The following is a 17,073-nucleotide window of genomic DNA, read 5'->3' as shown; positions in this document are numbered from 1 at the left end:
CGCTCTGCAGACGTCTCTTACTGAACTGCGGAGCGCGCGATCCCTACAGGCTCGGCCCCCCTAGTCTTCCCTCATTGGTTGGCATTATAGCGGCTCGCCCACATCTTCCGCGTGCTTTTTGGGCAGTGATACAATTCGCGAGCTGTGATTGGTTACATCCTCTCGAAACCTTTGTTTTGGGGCAGGCGCCGATAACCGTGCACGGGCATGCGGATAAGTGGAGTTGTAAACGAAGCGTGTGCACTTTTCAGCACCAATACCTCGTGGATAGCAGCCAAACCTATAGAAAAAAATAGTTGTTCGGGTTAGTTTATTGTAAAAAAGCCGACAGCTTTGCTGTTTGCAGCACTACACAGCCGCTGGGAACGCGGGGATTTTTTTTTTGCTAGCAGCTCTGACCCGGCTAACGGAAATACAAAGCGCCAAAGCTCGTGCTTTGTTTGCCCTGGTGGCAAGAGCTGCATCCCCACATTTTTGCGGGTAAAACCGTCGTTCTCCCTTCGCGCTGTCGAATTAGCTCGGTGTGGGCTCAACAAACTGCACCAGCGAAAGACTAAATGGCAGGAAGTGAAAGGAAACAAAGGTGATAAAGAAGACTATTTGTCCACGTCGGTTCGGTCCAAACAGCGGTTGTAGCCGCCGAGGTCTCCATTGTGTGACCATCTCCGCCTGACCCTCGAATCCCGCGCTGCCACCGGTCACCTACTGCCTCCACGCCCACAGCTGTTGTATTTTCAAACGGATTTCTTTTTCAAACAACGTGAAAATGTGTTCTCGAGTTTGGTTCTTGACCGACCGGCGCATCAGCCAGGAGTATCCACAAGTCCAGATCCTCCGGGCGCTGAAGGAGCACTGCGCCGACGAGGACGTAGAATTCCGCTACCTCCTCATGGATCAAATCGTGCTGACGATCTGCGAGGGCCAGCTAGGCAAGTACCACACGATCGATGCGCGGTCGTAAAACGATATACAGCTTGGTTTTCTTGTTTTATTTGAGATCGGTATTCCGTATAGATGGTAGACTTTAATTGTTTGGAGGGGGTTGCACACAGCTTGAATACAGAGCGAGGGGTTGGCTCAGTCTGCCTATTTGCAAGGAAGCGAAGTGTAAGCATGGCCGTGACCGCCTAACCTACTTTTCCAGCTAGACTGCCTCCAGAAGGGGAAGGATGACGCTTGATTTAATTTCGCTGAATTCGCTGCAATCCCGGCAATTGCAAATTATCTGAATTACCCGGGCAATAAAAGCTAAAAGAAAAATGTGTTTAAATACCACAGAGACCTAGTTATTAGATAAGAGGCATTCATCAGTGAGCTGTTGTAACTTTGCTACAGATTGCGTCGCTTGATAACTAAGGCTGTAGGTTCTGTGTTATTATTTATTTTATTTTTATTTTATGTATATAAACATTGAATCATTTAAAATAGTTAAAATTGACTCCCCGAGTAATAGTTAACAAAAAGAAAAAGAATAGGACATTCATACTAAATGCAGGTAAATGACAAGCAAATCTTTATGGCGCCCATATAGGGATTTTTTGTTATTATCTAATACTGAAACGGTGAGGGTGAAAACTGTCACCAGATATAAACATGCATCAACTTGTTCTGGCATTTCAAGGTTTTCTGTACATTATACAACCAACGTGATCACCTATTTTCAACTTTTTTTTCTTCGTTTATTTTCATTTTGAGCTGCTTTGTCCAAAACACACGTGATTCTGAGTGTCATGTAAGGATAACATTTCATAGAAATGACTAGGGAGGCCTCAATAAAGTGATGGCAACAGCAGGAGCTCCTAACAAACAGACGAACAGGGAATTTGTCAGGCTGGTGTGAAGTGGGGATATGTCACAAGATGAGAGGAGATGTGTGAAGGTCTCAATTAACACACAGATGTTAATTGAGACTATGTTAAAAACATATAATTTTAGGCTGACATTAGTGCCTGCTGAAAAATGGCAATGGTTAAGAATGTAGATAGGGTGTCCCTTACTGCACTGTTACATTAAACCGCTGTATTGTACGGCTCAGTCAAGCCAGGCTTTACACTTTAAATAGGATTTTACATGCAAACAGATGGGCATTTAAGTGGCAGGCATTACATTTAAGAAGTTACAAATAATCACACATGTTATAGCACAGCCCACAGAATAATTACCAAGATAAATATAGCCTGGCGCTAACAATTTTCGACATATATACTCTGTACCCTGCACATTTTTAAATGCAGGTGGACAGCTGTCCAACTGTATAGCTTAACAAGCTTCACATGAGCAAGGCAGTTAACATGGCTTGTAGTTTGTAATCTGCCTAAAGTAAATGTCTTCTGAGCCTTGGCTTGACATCACAGATTAACAGCCAGTGAACAGATTGGTTGTGCTGTGGGATTTCTACACAGGAAGCCTCAGGATACATGGCCAGATGCTTGGATCCTGTAGTGCATTTTTTCTTTATGCACCTGGCAATAAATGCAGTTTTGTTGTTTGTTTGTTTGTTTTTTAAAGATATGGATTAACGCTCACTGGATTACAGATTTCCTGAAGTTGCAACACAAAATTCAAACTGTAATTGCTAACATATCTGTATCTATAGCTTGTTTTTTGTATCCTTCCAGGCCGAATGGGCTGTCATTTATGTTAGCATAACACAGCAGTAGGGCAGGGCGATATGGCCAAAACTATTTATCACGATATATATTTGAAAATTTGCGATAACATATAACTAACGATATAATTTCTGCAAGACAAAATACAACTCCACAACTTTACTAGTGCAAAAAAACCCCATCCATTTATTTTCACTTAAACAAGCAGCTGTATTTTTATGTGCATTAAAGCTATATAAACATTTAACAGTGCAAATGCAAATTCCTTGCTGAACGTTTAACCGAAAGGCATTTCCAGTAGAAATGGGCTGACATATCCTGAGCATAACCATGTATAATATCCACTGAAGTTAAAAAGAGATGCTTTGCTACATTAAACTGCAGTGTGCCAAATAAAAAAGTCAAATATGTATTTTTCGGACCATAAGGTGCACGGGATTATAAGGCAACAAAGCAGTCAGATAAATCAAACTTTATTCAACTCATTCTTCTTGCTTCTTCCACTTCTGTACCATTGATTCATTAATGCTGTATTCTGTCACAGCTGCTCTATTCCCATGTTGTTGCACTATATTAATCACTAACCTTCTATTGTGGATGGATTATCTCAGTTGTTCTTCTGACTGAAGTTTGGTCCGTTTACAGCATCCTGCCATGCCATTGCATTTGTCTCTAACCATCAGGAACCTTCACGTTAACCTTTATCGAGTGGAAAAGTGTTAGCGTTCATCCTCCAGCTTCACTGTTTATGTTATGCTAACACAGCTGTGTCTCTAGCGACCACGTAGCACATCATTAAATACCAGCTAGCCCAACTTCAGTAACCCTACAAACGTCACTGCTGTGTAGCTTCCTGTCTTAATTTATGTTGGAAGTGATAGCAGAGCTGTAAGTTTGATTTTTTTCAGAAATCTCTTAGTCAGAACATGCTATATCATGCTTAGGTAACTAGCGAAACTAGCAAGCTAACTTCCGCTAACTTCTAACTCCGTTAAATGTAATGAATTCTGTTTTCATGGATGCCTGGATGTTAAACATCATAGTTACACCTGGTAAAGCAGCAACGCTGATCGTTTTATTAAAGATGGAAGAATTTAGACAATTTTTAACTCTCAGTGATGTTCATTTGACTTCGGGACCTTAAAGGACGGAGTTTAGGACCCAGATTACTCCCAGATTTACGAGCATCTTAGTCCGACAAATACGGCGGGCCGCTTGCATGTTCTACAAAAAAATGTGCTTTGTTGTGTATCTGACGGACAAACACCAAACCAGTTAGGTTGCACTATTTTTACAAACTAATTCTGGTTTATCCATTTCACTCAACAATCTGCTTTCCCCATTCTCATTCTCCGTTACTGTCGTGCTTTTTTGACACATGCGCGTTTTACCCATATTCTATCGCGATATTTCATTTTCTTATCGTTGCCTAGCATTGTTCCAGGTATTACCGTGAACGGTATAATATGGCCCAGCCCTACACAGCAGTGCCATAGGCAAATGTGGAACAAACGCTTAAGGATATACAGCTACATTTGCAGTTAGAGCAAAGCAGTTGGTCTTGTTTCTACACTGGAAACACAAGTGATATTTCACTGTTAGTGTAATTAGTACTACGTGTTCCTCCATTTCTGTGTGTTGTTTTGATCAAATTTACATTTGCGCAAAATGTATGTGCAGTTTACATTGACCATATTAGTACATCCTACTCCAAATCCAGTGAAGTTATTTCAGCAAAATTTGTATGACAGAAAACATTTGAGAAACAAAAGTCCCTCATATCACAACTCATCCAGGGATGAGCTTTGACCTGTGAGGAGGCATAAACCATTTCTTCTTTTAGCTTAGGTCATAATAATGTCAAAATCATAAAACTGATAACACCTGTACAAGTAGAAGTTTTAAAGGTTTTCTTGATTCATTTCTGCGTCATTTCTTCTTTTTTTGTTTTTAGGTCAGGTTCAGGTCCACGGTCCACACTAAAGTTAATGAGTTCAGTGTGTCCCTAGGAGGAGCTATCAGTGGAGCCACCCCAACATACACGACATTATATTTTAATGAGGAATGGTGGCCCCTCACAGCTAAACCCAGCATTTAGCAAACCGGAGGCATTTCACATCTTGTGATTGAAAAAATTAAAGATAGACTGGATCCGTGATCCATGCCAGTGGGCACACTTTTACTGAGATGAAAAATGCAACACTTCCATGTCAGTGAAGCTGGAACATTAAGGCAGGTTCGGTATCTTAATTTACCAACTGAGAGCAAGAGCAACAACAGACACTAGGGTTTGGATAGAATTTTTGTGTGGCTGTTTATGAAGCACAGACTCTACATTTTATGGGAAAAGAGTCCTTTTGATGAACAGTATTGCTGTTTACTTAATATGCATCACAGAGTGGTTGTTAATTATTGTACATTTGATAAAAGAAGTGAGTTCATGCACTAAATAAGGGCTATGTGATGGCTCTTTATCACAGAAATGCTGCATATCTCTGGTGCTTACCTCATAGAATCTTAGTGCAAAAATTTACAGTTACACTTTATCAGTGTTTAGCAAATGTTGCATTTTCAGATAATAAAAACAGTGCATAAACGTTTTTGGTGTGTTGCATGATTGCATATGTTTTCCTCCAGAAAAATGGCTTGTTTGTCAATTAGCCAGCAGAATCTCATTTGCAGGTTTTTGCATGTGGCCTGGAAAGGGTTAATTTGCATTTTATTAGGTTTGACAAAAAGGCTCACAGTTTTTCCATTCAACACATGGCAACATCTTTATGTCACATGCTAGAGTTAAGATATTTAGTTATGGCTTGTTGTGTAACTCACACCCTAAAAACTACCTGAAAACGTTATTCCTCGAATGGTAGAGACTAGTATGGCTTAGCTTTTCTTTTTATATATGGTCATTCTGCAAATCAGTCTGTCTGTGTAATTCGCATGGTTGCAGTAGCCAAAGAGAAAACTGTGTGCTCTATGATTACTGGGTTTTTTTTACCCTTCCAATTTCATACTTTCTGATCCTGATAGATGTTGATGAACAAAGCCAAAAACAATGAAATGGTGGTGAGGCATTACCACCGCCTCTGATTTTTGTCTGACATACAACATGACTGACATGCCACCAAAGACAGTCATTGCATGCCATGCAGAAGAAGCAGTGCCTAGAGCAGGGGTGGGGAACTCCAGTGTCCTGCAGGTTTTAGATATCGCCCTGGGTCAATACACATGAATCAAATGCTTAGTTCATTACCAGACCTCTGGAGAACGTCAAGAGATGTTGAGGAGGTAATTTAGCCATTTAAATTAGCTGTGTTAGATCAAGGATACATCTAAAACCTGCAGGATACCGGCCCTTGAGACCTGGAGTTCCCCACCCCTGTCCTAGAGCAACAAAGAGCCAGATCTAAACTGCTCTAGTTTTATCAGCACCTCCGGATGGCAATGAAGGAGAAATTGAAAAGATAGCTCTTATAAACATAGTATAGAATAGATATGGCATAATTCGTGTGAGAATTTCTCAGTAGCAGATTTCATGTTTTTGCTGACAAGCTGTTTGGGCTTGTCTTTGTCAAAATGTAAGTCACATGATTCATCTTGTCTGCCTCAAGTGCTGCACAATCCAAATGTTGCAGTGGACCTACACTAAATGTTCTTGTCTGATCTGTGGTTTTGATAAAAGATCTGCAAATAGACACAAAGCATGGTCGCCCCAAAACCAGACCACAAGAAACTGTTGTCTCAGTGGGCTAATGCAAGAGGATGCACAGACTGCATTCCGGACAAACAGCCAAACACTTTCACAGCATTTGTAAGCCTGCTTTGTGATGTTGCAGTGGCATGCATAGAATGCTTGTTAGCTTTGTCCTGCGGACTGAAAATATATAATGTTATTGTTTTTTTTAAAGTTGTTTTTTGTATTACAATCATCTTGAACAAATTGAGTCTTTGCTCCTCCTCAACCTGTTCTTACTTGTCTGTAGTGAAAAAGAGGAGGTGCAAACAGAAACATCTGAAAGCTTGAAGTGCTGACATACATATACATATATCACAAAAACCCATGCTGTAATTATTGTACACCAGGATTTCGGATAGGTTTTGCAGTGGTCACATGACAGTCAGTGCGGCGCGCGCAAGCAATTGCACAGATGAATAGGAATGATTCATCCGGGTGCCTCGCTGGTCTCTGTTTGGTCCCCCTGGAGATGGAGACGAGCACTGTGGATACTGTCTGTCGAAAACCATGAGACCACATCCCCTGACGCTTCTCACTGTAACACCACTCACATTGCACTCAGTGGCTGCACAATAAGAGCAGTGTGTCTTAAGCGCTAAATAGGGCTGGAGCGATAGTGAATCCTCCTGCTTTACCACTGAGACTGTGAGGAAGAGGAGGAGGAGGAGAGAAAGGGAGGGGTGGGGTTCTTTTCATGGCTTCATACTCCTTTTTTAATGCGCCACATTTTCTCTCTCCCCTTGTTCCCTTTCTCTGTGTTTGCTAGAACATACCTAGCCCTTTCATACCAGCTGCATTTCTCTTGTTTCACTTACTTTTACCCGTCTGCGGACACAATGACCCTAAAGGAGTGTATGTAAGATGTGCATTGTGCAGGCGGGTTGCATGTTAATAGCTAGGTGTCGGTTGTTATTATGCATGCAGCAGCTTCTTTTGACCTCTGATGATCTTAGCCAGGGTCATTACCGCTATTGTGAGCCTAAGATGGCTGAAATTCACATCATGGTTGAGGCTAAGGGCTGGGCTAGTGTTCAGTGTGTCTCCTTGCTTCTTTTTTGTACTTGAAGTTCCTGCTATAGCACAAAGGTACACATTTGTCATAGTTCAGTGTGCTGTCCATTTGCAATTGAGCCTAAATAATCTGACAGCCTGGCTATGCTTCCGAAGGTTAATAAATGTTGAAACGCCGGATTTGTAGCATTTATAGAAAAAATTATGAAGTCTGTCTAACACCAGCTTTATTGTCCCCATCACAACATGCAAGCCTTTTCATTTATTTCTCCCCTGTTTTTTATGGCTTATGATTTCAGAGCTGAATTGAAATGACCCATTCAGAAGCGTTCACTTAGCCTATTGTAGTTACTTAGCTCTCATTTGCATCATAAAAGTGATGTCAAGTTAATGAAAACCAGTGTCATTTTGACTTTCAGCGGGACAGAGCACCACACATTTAAGATCTTAGATCTCTTAGATTTCTCAGGCTGTTTTTAAGCACAGTTTTCTTATGTTTGATTAAATTTAAGATTATTACCCTTGAGCTTTCTTTTGCAAGCCCACTGCCCTACATAGGGACAAAATAGTATAAAGTGTCAGTATGTCAGTGACGATACCTGTCACTCAGTCTAGGAGGAAGAAGCGTAAATGTAACTGTAAATGTGCATGGGCAAGAAGTACATATTTATATCAGTAGGTACTGCAGGTTTAAATGGCTTAAATTTACCAGCATTGGAGGTGGCTGGCCTGGTCACATGGATTTGTGTGATGACTAAAGGAAAAGTGTCATCAAACACTTAGATGATGGATGGAGTCTTACTGAGAACTTTCACATTGTTCCTAGGGTTGCATATGACTTTCAGGAAGAATTTGGAGCTATTAACAGTGACACATTCATTTGTTGTCTTGAAAATAGAAAAAACAGGCCAGATGTCGGCTGCTGGTTCTGGTTCCATGAGTTTCAGAAACAGATGAGAAAACGGTATTTATCAAACATTTGTACAGCAACTCAGAACAATAATCTGAAGAACTTTATATATGTATGAGGTTGTTGAGCAACAATCAAATAACTGAATAAATTTTTAACAAATCACAGTGTTTTTCTAAATATACATTTCTCTATTTGCCCCTCCTGTCATTTCCCCTCCACCGTTACAGGACTGCGAGCAGAGCAGGAATTGGTGACATCTTACCCACAGGTGGTGATGGTGCGAGTACCCACGCCCTGGGTTCAGTCAGATAGTGACATCACTGTGCTCCGCCACCTGGAGAAGATGGGTTGCCGGCTGATCAACAGGCCCCAGGCCATACTCAACTGTGTCAACAAGTTTTGGACGTTTCAAGAACTAGCTGGGCATGGGGTGCCTCTTCCTGACACCTTCTCTTACGGTAAATCAGTACTTGACTGTGCTATTTTCACACATGAACATCACCAAGACTTTATAGCAAACATGTTAAAGACTAGCTAAGAAGCGATCCAGTGCAGTGTGATTAGGTCACACTTACACCTTTGTTGGATAAACAAAGGTGTAAGTGTGATTAGGTCACACTTACACCTTTGTTGGATAAACAAAGGTGTAAGTGTGACTTAATTTCAGCTCTAGAAATTTTGTTCATTCGTTCAGCGTGTGTGAAAATGGCTTAAGTATTACATGAATACATGTGCAGCGAACCCCACTTGTTTGTGGAAGTACTTACATATATATATAATGCAGGGACTCTATGTCCACACTGCATATAAGACAAATGCAGAAATAAACACAGATAACCAGGTGAGGTGTCGGTCACAGTGATCATCACTGTTTGCCCGGTGATGTTAAAACCGGATGAAACTGAAGTTTAATGGAAAACAAAACCGATAGTAAAAGCAAATGCACACACATAGGTAGTAAAACTGCATCATCTACAGTCAAATCGGCATTTGTTCAAGCAGCAGTGATGTCATTATCAGGTGTGTTTTACATTTAAATCACATAATTTGCATCACAGGCTTCTGTCCACATACATGTGGAGCAGTCAGACATATATGGGTGAATCCACATAGTTGTCCTTCAAACCTTTTGATTGTTTTAATACTCACAACATCTGTGAAAACAGTGTTTAAACTAGTGCTAAGAAACACAGGGTAGCCAAACAAAAACAACAGGCTGCTGTTTTAGTCGTTGTTCTTGTTGATTTTCTCGGACAAGTCAACGGCAGACGAAAAGGTGTATATATATATATATATGTGTATATATATATATATATATATATATATATATATATATATATATATATATATATATATATATATATATATATATATATATATATATATATTTCTTCGCAGTTTGCAAGAAAATCCACAGTGAGAGCAGAAAAAAGGACACAGACTGAGTGAGAGAAAAAGGAAAAAAAGAAAGAAAGCGGAGGGAGTGTTTGGCCTACATTCCATCCGTTTCTCTGCACAGTAGGCCAGGCGATGCATGCAGAGCAGCTGGAGGGCTTATGTAACATCCCCCCCCCCCACCAACCGTACTCACACGCACACACCCCACCTAACAATCCCCTTCTGATTTTTCAAAATAAAAGACGTAAATTCCCCTCACTCCTTTTCTCTTCTATCTCAGCAGCTAATGATCGGAACAACATTTGGTGTCCAGTCTCTCTTACTCTGAACTTTGTCTTCTTTCACCCCTTGTCATTGAAAGCACATGTGAAGCAGTGCATCGGAAAAAAGCCACGTGACAGGGTAGTTCACATCTGCTCAGTTCACTGAATGGAGCATAGAGACACAGGAAAAGCAATGAAGTCTATATTATTAAAAAGATTTCTACATTTTAAAAAAAAAAAAGTATTTTTAACACATTTAATCACCTCTCACGCCAGAGCACACAAAGCTTAAGCACATCTGTTGCTACAGGCTGCTGTTATAAATCAGTGTCAGATACGGTCAGCTGCTTCACATTAATGCCTCCTTCACTGACTCCTCTGTTCCACTCTTATGAATCAAGCAGCAAATAAACGCTCAGGACAGCACTCCTACAGCCTCGCTGTTTTGAGTCATTTCTGTTTCCATAGCAACATGCTACATTCGCTCTCCTGCCCTGCAAAGTTGGCTGTAACGTGTGAACCATGCTATCAAACCAAGGACAGCATTTTAATATATTCTACGTGTGTCCTCCGTTTGTGTATGTGTGTGCGTGCGTGGAAAATTTCCTAGGTGGGCACGACAACTTCCGGAAGATGATTGACGAGGCTGAGCCACTGGGCTACCCGGTGGTAGTGAAGAATGCACGTGGCCACAGAGGTAAAACAATCAGCCCAGTACTTCCTGTCATCCATTCTGGTCACAACGCCATAACTCAAAATCTGTACACTGCAACTCCCTCATGGGAGCTCAGTCCACTCTTATATGAAATTCTCTGGCAGGCTGTTAAATGATTAGCACTGCGGTGCCGCATCAAACACAAAACAGAAGCTCTTAATGCTTGCAGTGTGGTCATCCGGTCACTTATTTTAGTTTATGGTTAACAAGTTGATCTCAGTTTCCTCTTTTAGACTGAATACACAAGAGGCTTGTGTGGGAACGTTTGAAGCTTTGGCATTAATGTTGTGCTTCCAAGAGATCAGCCCCGGTCTGAACCATTAGCCCTTTCCTATTCATAGTTATTGACAGTCGCTGCTATTGTGTGAAGGAATAACAATGGTCTTTGCTGGCCCAGGCTGCCATCACAGCACATTGTTTAGGAAAGCAGTCACTGGTCAACCACTAACTTGACCCTTTTTATGGCGTTAGGCGTCTGGAGGGCTGTTTTTACTCTCTCTGTGGTTGACCATTGACACAAATGAATTCCACTTTGCCCTTCCCTCTCAAGAGCACACATAAAGGAAATACTTTTTAAAAATATTATGAATCGCTGGTATTAATAATAACTTTATTTGTATAGCGCTTTTCAAAACACAGAGTTTGCTTCACGGTTTGAATAAAAGCCACAGACTAAAGATGAGTATACACATTCCGACATACAGACACATAATCAACCATAGGGTCACACATTCATTCCAGCATGCACACTCCATAGACCTGGAAAAAAAGTCCCAAAAATAACAAAGAAAATATTAACTTTCTCTTAATCTATAAAAAGGAATTGCCAGTAGTCATTTAAGACTACTGACAAGGAGACCCTGGTCTGATGATTTGAGAAGTTGGCTGCAGTGACAAGGTCTCAGTAGCAGGGGCATACAAGCAGGGGCCTGTTCAAGTAGGGTTTTATAGGTTAATAATAGGATTGTAAAGTGGATTTAGAGTTTCACTGGGAGCCAGTGAAGGTAAACAAAAATACGTGTGATATGAGCGCAACAGCTAGTTTTTGTTAGCAGCCTTGCTTGGTGCAATCTGCAGCAACTGGAGGTGGGTTATGAAGGACTGAGAGATGCATGTGAAAAGTGAGCTGCAATGTTCAAGTCAGGAGAAAAATGAATGAGCTTAAAGATTCAAAATCCCGGTGTTGGTCATGACACCAAGGGTCTCAGCAGATGTTTTGGTGTTACTGACAAGTGGCCTGATGTACTGACCTTCTCAGTATTTTCTCAGATAAGTAATGGTCACATGTCTAAAAGAGTCACAAGACCGTTATTGATGTTGTGTTTTTATTGCATGGTGTACACAAACACAGAGCAACCACATGATTTTTCCCTCAGCAGGGGTCAGAGGTCTTGAAAATAAGAAGAAAGTGCAAAGCAGTGCTAATTAAGAGAGGCAACTTCTATCCTGTGTGAGAAGCAGTTCTGTGGCTGCTCAGAGGAGTATCCTGTCATTTGTATGACATGAACTGGCATGAGACGTGGTCAGCAGAAGCAGCTACTTGTTAGCCAAGCTTTTTAGGTTTTCCACCCTCAGCTAGCACACCACAAATGACAGACCCAGCAAGCAAATTCTTTTAGTGTGGTAATATCAACACAGCTATATGTCTTCAGGCTGCCATGACATAGATCTGTTTAGATTGGATAGACTAGTAAAATATAAACCTTAAAAACTAGCCCTTCCTTCCTTCCTTCCTTCCTTCCTTCCTTCCTTCCTTCCTTCTTTAATCTTGTGTCCCCTTTGCTTAGGCAAGGCTGTGTTCCTGGCACGGGACAAACACCACCTGACGGACCTTTGCCACGTGATCCGCCACGAGACCCCCTACCTATTTCAGGAATACGTCAAGGAGTCGCACGGCCGTGATGTGCGGGTTGTCCTAGTAGGCGGCCGTATCATCGGCTCCATGCTGCGTTGCTCCACTGATGGTCGCATGCAGAGCAACTGCTCGTTGGGTAGGCAGACATTAAATTACTGAATTATTTCCACGGTCAAGGTAAAACTCTCCCCATGTTTGAAAGCCATGTGGTTAAGTGGTATCGCTGTTTGAGAACAAGAGCTCTTCTATTTATTATTTACATTTAGATATGGCGTAGTTTTTAAAGATCATTTTTATCTTTTAGGTTCCCAATGGAAAAATTATCTTTAAAAAAAAGATGAACTTAGTGATAAGTAAAGTATAGGCAAGTTATTAACAAAGACCTTCATAAAGAGGAACTGGCCTGCTCATAGCATATGTCTACATTTTGGGTATAATCAGTACAATGCTTTAGTAATGCTTCAGAACTCAACTTTGGGTAAGAGTGCGAAATCAACAGGCTTGTCCTGAATCAACCCTGGAGTGTTCCAGCTGAGGAGACTGATCTTCACTGTCAGAGGATGAAAGTTTTAGTTTAGCTGAGGCTGTAATACACTGTGACATATTTAGGACATCAGTCATCACAGTCTTCTGCATTCCTGTAGCAAATCTCTTTGACACTTCTAGGGTGAATTTGATGTGGTATTTAATTGTGAAATTAAATATTGAAAATAACCAGAAAACATTAAAGGATCCTAAGTTGTCCCCACATCATTTCTTTTATGTAATTGCTGATTTATAAAAGATTAGTTGCTTTTTGACTATCGTGAAGTCTCGTGAAAGAATTGTAAATTGTGGTTTGTACTAAAAAAGCCTGATGTTCCTTCTTGAATTGTCAGGTGGTGTAGGCATGATGTGCCCCCTGAGTGAGGAGGGCAAGCAGCTGGCCATCAAGGTGTCTAACATCCTGGGCATGGATGTGTGCGGCATTGACCTCCTTCAGCTCAACGATGGCTCGTTTGTGGTTTGCGAGGCCAACGCAAATGTGGGCTTCATTGCTTTCGACCAGGCCTGTGGCATGGACGTAGCAGGCATTGTTGCTGACTATGTCCTGTCAATGCTCCCAAACCGGCTCACTCGCAAGATGTCTCTGCTGTCCGTCGTGTCAAGCACCAGCGAGACCAGCAGCGAGCCCGAAGTGTGCAACGTGCCTTCTGGCGGTGGCTCGCTGCCTGAAGCAGTCTGCAACATGAGCGTGGGGTCAACTTCCAGCGAGAGCGACCCGGAGCTGGCCGAGCCCTCCCAGTCGTCACCTTGCCAGTCCACAGCCCCCAGCCTGCCTGATCTCCCAGACCTAGCTGATCCAGCCTACAACTTCAACACCCTCCTTGCCAATGAGATCAAGTTATTGACTGAGTGAGCCCAAACATCTTCATGCTCTCACACAAACCCCACAAATGCATTTCAAACACACACACGCACACTAATGGCATCAACATTCCTTTTAAAATTTCATATCAGTCCAAAAACCATGAAAACAGAAAAGCAAGGAAAAAACTAAAACTTAGCCCTTTTCAGGCATGCAATATGTAAAACTGCTGGCTTCATCAGTCCGTTAAAGTGATGGCACCCTGTCATTTAGACATTATGTAACCACTCCTCACGGCTTCATTCAGACAGAGCCATTGTGTGTTAGATATTTTTGCCATAGAGAAGTACAAAAGGCCTGCCATTTTCTTCTGATCATTTAGTTATTTTCAATGTTATCACTAACAGCAGGTGAGTGTGTGGTGCCAAAAATGAGAGCTCTCTTTTGCTCCTCCGGATTGGAAATTGCAAAATGAATCGTAGAACAATATTTTAATATTCATGGAAATTAGATTTTTACAATTTTTTTTTGCCCAATGGGGCATTTGCTAGAAGGCTGAGCAAGTCATAAAGATGTAAAGCTACGAGGGCTGAGCTTGTCCGGTTACAGTTGAGGTTTTTATGTCAAAGTGACGAGGGTGCTCATTCACACTTGAAGGTGACACATTCATTTGCTATCAGATTAATGGAAAGAAGTGCATATCTAAAAGGGGCTGTCCTGACACATCCATGGACACAAACACTAAGACATCTCGTGCTTACACAGAAACGGAGAAAACAAACAAACAAACAAAAAGAGATCTGAGGCTGCTCCCCTGACTCTCCTCTCTTTGCATCTCTATTCCCAAAACCAGAAACCCCACGATCTAAACTTAAATTGCAGCATGAGGTTAGACTGGGATACAGAAATTAGTGCCAAACTGGCCTTTATGAGTTCCTGCATGGTGTTTGTGGATGGGTGAAAGCATACACCTGCCATGTTTTTAATCATCATATTATAATAACATTATTTTACATATAGTCTCTGTTGTCATATAAAAGGTTTTCTGCTGCGACTGCTGTCAGGTTTGGTGAATTGGAGGTGACATGAAGTGCTTTCAAGTAGTAGGGATGCTAGGCGCACTACTCTGTCAGTTCCAGTGCAGTGATGTAGTGCTCAAACTGAGGACACAGGAGAGGACCCGAAACCATCCTGCACTAACAGGAGCTGTAAAAGATTCATGTCAACAAGCATCAGATGTGTTTGGGTGGCAAAACTGGAATATAAAAATGAACTAACTGCTCAAATTTTAATTTGACATTCCTACATAGTATCTTTGTTTAGCCTTACCAGCAGTAGCAGTCTGCTGCTGCTAGGCCACTAAATGCCTAGCACTTTTATTATTTTCTCTCTCTCTCTTGCTAAGGTGACATATTTAGGAAAGTTTAGACAGAGTGTGAAAGCTGCATCTACACCTGCAAACAAAATATACCTCAAATAAGTGACTTCTCACTGCCATAGGATAACAGATATTCAGACATACAATACATATCAGCCAGGATCCTTGTGGTTTCAAATGGCCCCTGACATGCTTTATGTTTTTCCTTTCTTTTTATCTTTTATGTAAATATTTAGATAGTCAATTAACTTTACCATATATTTACACCCGGACAGATTAGACTGGAATAGCTGAAACAATCGCCAACAGTGATATTTTTAACAAGTTGTGGGGTAACTCTTGTGTATAGACTTTCAATATTAAAAGGCAGAGAGTGAAATTTGGTGCTAAACTTTCTGAATTTGGTTAGATGAGCCTTCTCAGCCATATTATATGTAGAACTAAGCATCCTAACCCACAAAATAATGTTGGCATAATGTACAAAAAAAAGAACCCTATATTTTTAAAGTCTTCGTAAATATAATTTAGCTTTTTTTCCTTTCCTGAGAGAAGAAAAGAAAGGAAATCCAGGGATTAGAGCAGCTAAGACCTTTGTGTTTACTTTTTTTTTTTTTGTTCCTTTGAATTTACCTCCTGTATGCCTCCTTAAACGAATAACATAGCTGTAGGCTGTGCTGCGGAACCATTCACTAAGATTAAATTTACAGGTATGATCAAAAGCACAAAAATGAACCCCAAAATTGTTTCACATGGTGACGGTCATGTTGTTAGGCTTGTATAACGCTTTGTGCCGAACACAACTCAGGGAAGCAGCCTGGATCTCAGCCCTGACCCCCAAAAAGGCATGACACATCCATCCAAGCTAGAGACATGTCTAAAACATAACACATACCTACAAGCAGACAGAATATACATAAACAACAATGAAAAAAAAGGTTGTAAACTACAGTGTAAGACTTTATGGTATATACCATGGTTAACATGCACTTTTTTTTTCCTTGCTTGTTTTATATTGTTCCTCGTTTACTTCCTAATTTATGGTATTTTTAAAGAAAAAAAGTGGTTTGTGTGCACTAATATTGTGTCAATAAAGTGAAACCGCTGTGAAGCTTGATTTTTTTTTTCTCCTTGTGTTGTGGGCCCAATTTACTAACTGTCTGGACTCTTAACGGCAGGCCCCTGCTGGAGGGTGCCAAATCTAAATCTGCCAGACAACCAGAAAAGGAAGCTTTTAAGTCTGCTGTCAAATGATCACAGTGTCTCCACTGAGGAAAACAACATCATTTACTCTACTGTGATATTTGTCCAGTATCCATATGATCAAAGTATCTGACAAACTGTGAAATCCGCTGATGTCCACCCTCCTGATGCGGGAGGGCTGGTGGGTGTGCTCATCAAATCACATACTGACATAAATGCTTGTCTGGTAAACTATCTCCAGTTGTCGTCCCCCATTCTTTAAAGTATTTGTCCTTGTATCGAAACCTGCGTCATTCCACATCGTGTTCATAGGTGTAAATATAAAGATCACATATCTTTAAAAGTCCTGATTAGCTAGCCATAGGAAAGAGTGGAATGTTAATTTCTCTCTTCTGGCCCCTGCTTGAATTTGTATTTTATACATGATCCATCTAGCCAATGAAGGTTCACTTAACTGTGCTCCATTGACTTTAAGAATGCCAGTTCATCATCTGGTTTTCTTTGGGAACACTGTTTTAAGGATCATTTGAGGTCAAGGTCCCAATTCTGACTGATTTCTTTATGCTTGGTCTGTATAGATTACTGTTATAAAGTAAATAAACGGCATGGAAGCTACTGAAAGGAACAGGGGTACCACATGCTAGCAA

At 41.0% G+C, this 17,073-nt stretch overlaps 1 protein-coding gene across 1 annotated transcript; it reads left to right on the top strand.

The window, feature by feature from the left end:
* The first annotated feature begins 187 nt into the window (after window positions 1-187).
* On the top strand, window positions 188-15,295 carry rimkla (ribosomal modification protein rimK like family member A). The gene is made up of 5 exons (XM_006785486.3): window positions 188-929; window positions 8,497-8,727; window positions 10,541-10,627; window positions 12,433-12,636; window positions 13,379-15,295. The coding sequence occupies exons 1-5, from the start codon at window positions 767-769 to the stop codon at window positions 13,897-13,899; spliced, it is 1,206 nt and encodes a 401-aa protein (XP_006785549.1). The 5' UTR covers window positions 188-766; the 3' UTR covers window positions 13,900-15,295.
* Window positions 15,296-17,073: the final 1,778 nt, after the last annotated feature.

Source organism: Neolamprologus brichardi, chromosome 20, assembly GCF_056152115.1.
Source record: "Neolamprologus brichardi isolate AB-2024 chromosome 20, ASM5615211v1, whole genome shotgun sequence".
In the NCBI taxonomy this organism is placed as follows: domain Eukaryota; kingdom Metazoa; phylum Chordata; class Actinopteri; order Cichliformes; family Cichlidae; genus Neolamprologus; species Neolamprologus brichardi.
Note: the sequence above shows the minus strand (reverse complement) of the source record. Positions and strands in the feature narration are given on the sequence as shown.